Source organism: Schistocerca cancellata, chromosome 1 (assembly GCF_023864275.1).
Source record: "Schistocerca cancellata isolate TAMUIC-IGC-003103 chromosome 1, iqSchCanc2.1, whole genome shotgun sequence".
NCBI classification, from domain to species: Eukaryota; Metazoa; Arthropoda; class Insecta; order Orthoptera; family Acrididae; genus Schistocerca; species Schistocerca cancellata.
Window position 1 is genome coordinate 1,004,380,842 of NC_064626.1, and position 10,429 is coordinate 1,004,391,270.

General features: G+C 36.8%; 1 protein-coding gene across 2 annotated transcripts in view; it reads left to right on the forward strand.

The window, feature by feature from the left end:
* The window catches only part of LOC126088950 (spermine oxidase), a 110,497-nt gene that overhangs the window by 73,948 nt on the left and 26,120 nt on the right, over positions 1-10,429 (forward strand). The window contains exon 6 of one of the 2 annotated variants that reach the window (XR_007520312.1): positions 4,714-4,966. Coding sequence is in view for 1 of the 2 variants with exons in the window: in XM_049906873.1 (XP_049762830.1) it covers positions 4,714-4,899 (186 nt within the window). In the remaining variant the exon portion in view is untranslated. Of the gene's footprint in view, positions 1-4,713; positions 9,772-10,429 lie in introns of those variants that run through there. The other variant, XM_049906873.1, reaches the window with a different exon arrangement.

Sequence of the window (10,429 nt, forward strand, 5' to 3'; positions counted from 1 at the left end):
TAAATGCAGAGATGTCAGTCGAGGCGGAAGTACAGATTACCGTATTTACTCGAATCTAAGCCGTACTTTTTTTCCGGTTTTCGTAATCCAAAAAACCGCCTGCGGCTTAGAATCGAGTGCAAAGCAAGCTGAAGTTATGAAAAATGTTGGTACGTGCCCCCACAACTAACTTATGCCGTCGAATATTTGTAGCGCTACGCAGGCATGCTTTGTAGGCACAAAGATAAATACTGGCACCAAAACCTCTGCGTCAGTAAATAAATTTTTTAAAAAGAAGTGGAAGACGAGCTTTTTTTCTCCGCTGCGAGTTTCTACCACTGCATTTTCATACATTATCCAATGAAGTAAATACAAGTTCCGTATTGTTCATCTTCGAATGTGGGCACAATTTCAGTGTACTACGAAAATCTGACTGGCAAGACTGTTTGGGATGTTTGTCAATATGGCCAACTCTATGTTCTGAATTTTTTCCTATCTGTGAGAAGAAATGGTTGCTAATAGGACCCTGATGAAATTTGAATCACATACAGAATTCTCTTCACCATAAGAATAATACGAATATAAACATTTTGCCATGTATTCTTTCGTGTTTGCTGCTATCTCATTTAAATCCTGTCTGCCTAATCTACGAAACTAGAGTGAGACAACAGCAAACGCGGAAGAATATACGTATCGTGTCGTGTTTATAATCGTATTATTCTTATGCCTAATAGTGATGCAGTCAGAAATGAAGCATGGCAAGTGACTAGATTTTTAAATCTAAGATGACTAATTTCTGTGCAGAATTTGATGTAATAAAGAAGCAGCCGCAATGATTTTCAAACGGAGAAAAATTTTCGCCTAACTCTCGTTCAGAACATGTTCTATCATACTCAGTCTATTATTTGATTCTTGTTGATCATTATCAAAGAAAGCAGCAGTGTAAGTAACAACAAATAGCAGTCTCTTGCCATTGTTTGGCTAATGAGACGATTCCTCTGTTTTTTTTTTAATTGTACGCGGCGGTAGCGCGCACAAAAGCAAGCCTGCAAGCCATTCCAAGAGACGCGACAGGCCGTAAACACGCACTATCAGAATGCGACAAACAATGCACGACACAGTGCAGTAATGCATTTTCAGCTTAAGAGTGAAGCAAACATCTTGTTGTTGTTGTTGTTGTGGTCTTCAGTCCTGAGACTGGTTTGATGCAGCTCTCCATGCTACTCTATCCTGTGCAAGCTTCTTCATCTCCCAGTACCTACTGCAACCTACATCCTTCTGAATCTGCTTAGTGTATTCATCTCTTGGTCTCCCCCTACGATTTTTACCCTCCACGCTGCCCTCCAATTCTAAATTGGTGATCCCTTGATGCCTCAGAACATGTCCTACCAACCGATCCCTTCTTCTGGTCAAGTTGTGCCACAAACTTCTCTTCTCCCCAATCCTATTCAATACTTCCTCATTAGTTATGTGATCTACCCATCTAATCTTCAGCATTCTTCTGTAGCACCACATTTCGAAAGCTTCTATTCTCTTCTTGTCCAAACTATTTACCGTCCATGTTTCACTTCCATACATGGCTACACTCCATACAAATACTTTCAGAAATGACTTCCTGACACTTAAATCTATACTCGATGTTAACAAATTTCTCTTCTTCAGAAACGCTTTCCTTGCCATTGCCAGTCTACATTTTATATCCTCTCTACTTCGACCATCATCAGTTATTTTGCTCCCCAAATAGCAAAACTCCTTTACTACTTTAAGAGTCTCAACATCACCTGACTTAATTCGACTACATTCCATTATCCTCGTTTTGCTTTTGTTGATGTTCATCTTATATCCTCCCTTCAAGACACCATCCATTCCGTTCAACTGCTCTTCCAAGTCCTTTGCTGTCTCTGACAGAATTACAATGTCATCGGCGAACCTCAAAGTTTTTATTTCTTCTCCATGCATTTTAATACCTACTCCGAATTTTTCTTTTGTTTCCTTCACTGCTTGCTCAATATACAGATTGAATAACATCAGGGAGAGGCTACAAGCCTGTCTCACTTCCTTCCCAACCACTGCTTCCCTTTCATGTCACTCGTCTCTTATAACTGCCATCTGGTTTCTGTATAAATTGTAAATAGCCTTTCGCTCCCTGTATTTTACCCCTACCACCTTCAGAATTTGAAAGAGAGTATTCCAGTCAACATTGTCAAAAGCTTTCTCTAAGTCTACAAATGCTAGAAACGTAGGTTTGCCTTTCCTTAATCTAGCTTCTAAGATAAGACGTAGGGTCAGTATTGCCTCACGTGTTCCAATATTTCTACGGAATCCAAACTGATCTTCCCCGAGGTCGGCTTCTACCAGTTTTTCCATTCGTCTGTAAAGAATTTGCGTTAGTATTTTGCATCTGTGACTTATCAAACTGATTGTTCGGTAATTTTCACATCTGTCACCACCTGCTTTCTTTGGGATTGGAATTATTATATTCCTCTTGAAGTCTGAGGGTATTTCACCTGTCTAATACATCTTGCTCACCAGATGGTAGAGTTTTGTCAGGACTGGCTCTCCCGAGGCCATCAGTAGTTCAAATGGAATGTTGTCTACTCCGAGGGCCTTGTATCGACTCAGGTCTTTCAGTGCTCTGTCAAACTCTTCACGCAGTATCGTATCTCCCATTTCGTCTTCATCTACAGCCTCTTCCATTTCCATAATATTGTCCTCAAGTGCATCGCCCTTGTATAGACCCTCTATATACTCCTTCCACCTTTCTGCTTTCCCTTCTTTGCTCAGAACTGGGTTTCCATCTGAGCTCTTTATATTCATACAAGTGGTTCTCTTTTCTCCAAAGGTCTCTTTAATTTTCCTGTAGGCAGTATCTATCTTACCCCTAGTGAGATAAGCCTCTACATCCTTACATTTGTCCTCTAGCCATCCCTGCTTAGCCATTTTGCACTTCCTGTCGATCTCATCTTTGAGACGTTTGTATACCTTTTTGCCTGCTTCATTTACTGCATTTTTATATTTTCTTCCTTTCATCAATTAAATTAAATAGTTCTTCTGTTACCCAAGGATTTCTACTAGCCCTCGTCTTTTTACCTACTTGATCCTCTGCTGCCTTCACTACTTCATCCCTCAAAGCTACCCATTCCTCTTCTATTGTATTTCTTTCCCCCATTCCTGTCAATTGTTCCCTTATGCTCTCCCTGAAACTCTGTACAACCTCTGGTTCTTTCAGTTTATCCAGGTCCCATCTCCTTAAATTCCCACCTTTTTGCAGTTTCTTCAGTTTTAATCTGCAGGTCATAACCAATAGATTGTGGTCAGAGTCCACATCTGCCCCTGGAAATGTCTTACAATTTAAAACCTGGTTCCTAAATCTCTGTCTTACCATTATATAATCTATCTGATACCTTTTAGCATCTCCAGGGTTCTTCCATGTATACTACCTTCTATCATGATTCTTAAACCAAGTGTTAGCTATGATTAAGTTGTGCTCTGTGCAAAATTCTACCAGGCGGCTTCCTCTTTCATTTCTTAGCTCCAATCCATATTCACCTACTACGTTTCCTTCTCTCCCTTTTCCTACACTCGAATTCCAGTCACCCATGACTATTAAATTTTCGTCTCCCTTCACTATCTGAATAATATCTTTTATTTCGTCATACACTTCTTCAATTCCTTCGTCATCTGCAGAGCTAGTTGGCATATAAACTTGTACTACTGTAGTAGGTGTGGGCTTCGTATCTATCTTGGCCACAATAATGCGTTCACCATGCTGTTTGTAGTAGCTTACCCGCATTCCTATTTTCCTATTCATTATTAAACCTACTCCTGCATTACCCCTATTTGACTTTGTGTTTATAACCCTGTAGTCACCTGACCAGAAGTCTTGTTCCTCCTGCCACCGAACTTCACTAATTCCCACTATATCTAACTTTAACCTATCCATTTCCCTTTTTAAATTTTCTAACCTACCTGCCCGATTAAGGGATCTGACATTCCACGCTCCGATCCGTAGAACGCCAGTTTTCTTTCTCCTGATAACGACATCCTCTTGAGTAGTCCCCGCCTGGAGATCCGAATGGGGGACTATTTTACCTCCGGAATATTTTACCCAAGCGGACGCCATCATCAACACCTATAACATCTATAACAAAGAAAACTGCACTTATCAGATCAAAGCAAAATAAGCAATCGATTCAAACCAGACGAAGCACATGAAAAAGGAAGGGTACCCGTATAAATACGGACGGAGCACCTGACGCATAGCAATGGCTATGTGGTAAAGCTTAACTGCTAAGCTTACGACTCGAACCAAACTACTGTAGCTGTATCGCCATTCATTCGACCTAAATTGTGTCTCATATTACAATGGACCAACTTTGTTTCGATTTGGAGGTGCGGCCTAAAACTTTTCTCTCCCCTTGAATTTCGAGTCTCAAATTTCAGATGCGGCTTGGATTCGGGAAATTTTTTTTTCCTTTATTTCAAGTCTCATTTTTCAGGTGCGGCTTAGATTCGAGTGCGGCTTAGATTCGAGTAAATACGGTAAATTAAAAATTCTTTTAAATTAATTTAAAAAGATATTGTTAACAAAACTATTCTTTAGGTCAATTTGATGTACATTATTGTACTGGGTGTACCTTATTGACAAAAACTAATATTACATTGATATCGATGTCATTTCTGTGACAGGCTGATAACTATTAAGCTTCTGAATAAAACTTATTGTTGTTGCAGCCTGTACTTCTCTTTGCTGGAGAGCATACACACAGCAGTTTCTATTCAACGGTTCATGGTGCATACCTGACTGGTCGGAGTGCAGCCCAAGTGCTACTTGATCCTGACTCTCCTGAACAATTAATAATGCAGTGTGAAGGAACAAGTGATTTAAGTTCCTGGATTCAGGGTATCTCTCTGGATTGATGTATTGAGTGAAACTGATATACAGCCTCTAGATTGAATGTATTAAGTGAAATTGATATACGGCTAAGTAAGTATTGTGTAAATATTTTTTTATTTATTATTTGTGTGTTCATTTCGACAGTGGAGCAGTTGCCAAAGCCATTTTTTTTGCCACAGTTTGAAGAGATTTGATTTTCTGAGAATGTTTTGAGTCACAGGCCTGGGGATATCTGATATGAATCCAGTCAAAACTAACTAAAATGGGACCATTGTAGTCTAAAAGGCTTTAATTGAAAAGTCGCTGGTATGTACTGACTCATCAGCACTTAGTGGGAATTTATTACTTATTAATAAAAATATTCTAGTGGTGTTAAAAAAATTCTGCACTTTTACAATCTTTTTTGACATAATTTATATCATCTGAAATTCATTTTATTTTATGCAGTTACTAAGTGTGTAACTGCTGGTTATTCTATTTTGAGAACATTTAATTTTTAATTAAACTTATTATTCTTTAGCCTGAGCAGCAGTACATGACAGTGTGCAGATACTTTCTTGTATACAGAAAAATGACTGATGGTGAAATTACTGCAAATCATTTAACATTTTAAATGAAACTTAACCTTCAACTCTTCTCATTATAGTTGGTCTTGGTAAACCAAACATTTTCAGTGAGTTATGTTTTGTCTTGTCTTTTTACAAAGCTGAGAAAGATGATGTGTGTAAGAGTTTATATGGTTGCATCAGAAATGGTCAGTGTGAATAGAATGCTTCCGTGCACAATTTAGTGTCATACAACAAAAGTTTCATTTGCGGCTTCCGCACTCAAAAGATGATGTAAAAGCAGGTTGAAACATTGCAGCATTTACCTTGGCCACTTGTGAAATATATTAGATGCATCTGACTTATTTAAGGTGATTTTAATTCTATTATTTAGAAGATTCATTAAATTTGTTTTTGTAGATTTTTATTTGTAACACAATCTGTGGACGCAATCTTCCTTTCTCATAATACACCAGGGTAGCTGTTTGACACGCTATAATGAGTGGTGAACCTTTATATATTTTTTAATTTTTGTGGATCCACATGGTAATATGTATGTACCTTTGTCATAACTTTCATTAATTTCACATAATAGTAATTAAGGTAGAAGTAATGTGCATTTATTATGAAATGAGTTCTCATGCTTTCACATCTAACACACTTGACTACAGAGTACAGACTGAAACCACTACCACCATCAGAAAACACTAAAAGCAGTGCCTTTTGAAGCAACTATCCGCCTTTGCCATGTGTACCATTTAGTTGTAGTTGCTGCAGTTCTTTCTGCAGATAACACTTTCTAATATGGATGTTCTGGGTCTCCCTCCTGATTTTTCCTTCCAAGATGTTTTTTATGAAGTAGTTGTATTAAATTATGTGTCAATTTAATTTTGATTTTCTCCTCTGTTTCATATTAATGAATGCCTTTAGCTCTTTAATTTGTTCACTAGATTTCCTTTTGGTTTAGGTTGTTTTTTATGGCTCTCTTCCACATTCGTATTTCTGTTGCTTCTGATTTTTCTTCCCTTGTTCCTACAGAGTCCACTCTTCATAGTCATAGCTTAACACGCTCCAAATAAATGTTTTGATGAATTTCTTTTTTGTTTCTATATTAAGGTGGTTGTTTGTTAATAACTCACTCTTATATCTGAGTGCTTATTTAGTCGTCATAATTCTTCTTCTTTTAATATCCATTGTACTACTGTTATTATCAGTATTCTATTTTCCAAGTAGCAAAATTCTTTTACTTGCATTAGCATTTTATTTTAGACTGGTTGGCATTTATTTTCAGTTTGTGGTTGTCAAAGGCATCAGACAAAATTTGTAATATATAGTTCTCGTCCTTTTCAGAATCTGCTATCAACAACTTGAATACAATGTATTTGTTTACCATTAATTTTGATCCCATTGGCACTGCCTTTCATCACTTGTATTGCATTTTCTACAAATAATTATATAAGTAAGGAGAGAGAGGACTGCCTTGTCAGACCTCTTCTTATCTTAGTCTCGTTCTTAGTGCCACTGATGTCTATTTCTGTGCTCTGGTTTTTGTGTATATTGAGACTCAATCCTTTGCCTTTCCACTCCATTCTGATTTTATTAACTGTTGAACCAATTAGACAGTAAAACAAAAATAAATAACAGATGGTTTAAGCTCAAGCTTTTAAATGCAAGTTCCTTTTCTTCTGGCTTAGTTTAGAAAGTGGAAAAAATGTTAAAGGCATAGCAGTTTTTCTTTCAAACAGAAAATCAAGACAAGTACAAGAGAAACATTTCGTGCCATGGGCCAAGAGAGAAATGAAGAGATGGTGGAAGAAATAGTTTGTTTTAATCTCCTTGTACTAAGTTTCCAGTGTGGGTATGTCTTAAGTGGCTACCCAGCCCATTATTGCCTTGAAACATACAGCCACAGGTAATTAATGACTTGTAGAGCTGTATGCGGTACACTTTGTGAGGCTTGTATATTTGTTGCATGGTTTGTCTGTGACTGTGAAATCAAATTGCAGTAGGGACTGTTTATTAGCCTCACAGATGTAATCTTCTGCAAGTTCCTTTGAAGTTTGTGAATTGACTTTAGTCAGTTTCAAGAACATTTAAGTTTTAGTTTCTAACATATCAGTATGCTTCTATAAGGTCTTGAAGTGGAGCACAGTCTGCCATAAAGGAATTGGTGAGGAAACTTGGTGTCATTCGTACACCGTAAATATCCCATTTATTTCAGCAGATTTATCGAACCCTGTGACACAAATATAAATGGGATTTCTTATTGTTCGTCTAAATGTGAAGAAAAATCATCCATTATGATCAAGGTAACTGTGACCAGGCATGAGGAACTTTTGATCAACAATTTCAATAGGTATATGAACAAAATATAGAGCCCAAATCAGACAGTTATTTGCTTTGCAGTTATTTGACTTCTGCTTTGCCCACAACTATCACTGTAGGTAAAAGATGTTTAATTTCAGATGGTAACGATTTTACATATTTCAGTAGGCATGAACCAATTTCTGAAGAGCCATGTGAGGCAATATTTTCATATCACATATACGTGCTACAGTCATGTATTCCAAGATTAAATGTCCAAAATTGTCTCTTGTAGTAAATAAAATTGCTTGATAGCATTGGAGTTGGCAATTTTTTTTCCTTTTTTTTAAGTTTTCAAGTAATTACATGTGCTGAGTCTTCTTTCATTTTCTGTACACCTCCTTTCTGTGAAAGCTCTTGCTTGATCAAGTCTTCTTAGATGGAGCTCTTTCTGTAGCAATAGACTGTTTCTTTTAATGCTTTGATTAAATTTTTAATCTGTTACAATTATGGCAGGTTCACTTTTTAGGCTATAAAATGATATATTAAATTCTGAATTGAACAGTTTACAATAAATGCAGGCCTTCACAGACAAAAGATTTTTTTCTTCACGCTTTTCAGTATAAGGCTCATACATTTTTGAGACAAATAATTCCAGTGACAGGTATTTACTATGAGGATTATGTTTATGAGAATAATGTCTTGTGTAATTAGGAAAGCTTTTTATGTGGTTTCTTTTGGTTCCAAGGCACTCTTCTGCAAATTTATTTCCTGGAGCATGTTTACTACATTCATTAACAGGAACAGGCCTTCCACACTTGATTTGCTTAGCACAGCTGTGGTAATGGGTAAACTGACAATTACTTATAGTTAGTGTGTTAAGAAAGAACTCCTTACACATTCACTTATGATCCAGGTTAATCACAGTACTTTGTAATTTTGACTTCTTACAATTTAATCTCGGTTGTCTTTGTTTGGTAGATGAAACAAATTTTACTATAAGGGATGTTTGTTGTTGCCAAGAAACAGTTTTCCATACTTTTCATGGATAATTATTAGTCTCTTATGTCAATGTCTTGCAGATATTTTGAAATGGTTGGATGACTCTTGCAATTGTTACTGGTGTAGATGTTTACTCTTGTCACAGATTTCTTAGCATAGTTTCTTTTATTCACTTCATAACCCCAAATTTCTGTTTCCTTGAGTTGCTAAAGGACATGGTTTTACGCAAAATTTTTCAGCAGTGGTTTGGATTTTGTCATTAACTTTTGTTTTTAGCTTGCTTCGATTTTCAATTTCACCTAAAGATGATGCACCTGGCTGGAAGTGAAACCACAGCACTTAAGGATATATAAAGCTAACACCAATATAAAAATCAGCTTTATACATAAAACACACTTCATAATCATTTTGGTGACGTAATAGGTTCAATTGAATGTGAGTGTACCTTAAAGCATTTCAGTGATGTCAAAGGTATCAGACAAAATTTTTTATATATAGTTCTCGTCCTTTTCAGAATATGCTAAAACTACTGTAACATCAACAAAGCAAATAAATGTATTTGTTTATCCTTACTTATGATCCTATTGCCACTGCCTTTCATCACTTGTATTGCATTTTCTATAAATAAGGAGAGAGAGGACTGCCTTGTCGGACACCTCTTTTTATCTTCGTCTCGTTCTTAGTGCATTGACATCCATTTCTGTGCTCTGGTTTTTGTTTAGACTGAGACTCAATCTTTTGTCTTTCCACTCTGTTTGATTTTGTTTACTCTGAAACCAGTTAGACAGTTCCTTAAAAAACAGCTCAGAATCTGCAAGAAAAGGTGTGTGAACATGTGGCCATGGTAGCTTCATTTACTGGTCTACGTCCACTTACAACTTGCTAACAAGTTCACTGGATCAGTTTGTTTGCTCTCGGATCTTTAGTCACACTGTATGCATCTATTTGATTAATGGAAAATCTCATATAGAGATGTGAAACAAATACTAACAAAGAGATAGAGGGGCTGGCCAGTACTTACCTCAGCTCAGTACAGCCGATAGATACACATAAAACATAAAACAAAACCGAAATCGGTTTTGTTTTATGTGTATCTATCGGCTGTACTGAGCTGAGGTAAGTACTGGCCAGCCCCTCTATCTCTTTGTTAGTGTATGCATCTATTTTCATGAGTAGCTGTTAGTCAGTTCCACAGAGCTCATACTCCACCATAACATTTGAGTTGTTCTATTCTCCTGATGATTGTTATTTTGCCTGGCCTTCTGGCCTCTATTCTACTTTCTCTCTGTCACCATAAGATCACCCAGACTTTTTTAACCACCTCACCAGAACAGTTTGAGATGATTAGTGTTCTTTACTTCTTTTCCCTCTTGCACTTGTACCAAAAGTCTGTATGTCATAGTTCCATTTGTTAAGCATGCGGAGGGCCTTTGCTACCTTGTTTTCATTTTACCTTAGTTTTTATTGTGGTGTATTAGCAAAGTACCCTGAAGATGTGTGTAAAAGAAATGACTGTTTTAGTTTTGCAGTGACTCGAAAGAAATATGTAGCATTTGCTTTTGTGTAAGCAAATAGTGTTAATGTGCACAAATTTTTCTAGGAAGAGTTTTTATTTAATCATTATGTCAGAGTACCTGGAATCACGATTTTTGTAACTTTTCATAGGCTATAATAAGTCAGCCATAACATGCACTTTGTCATT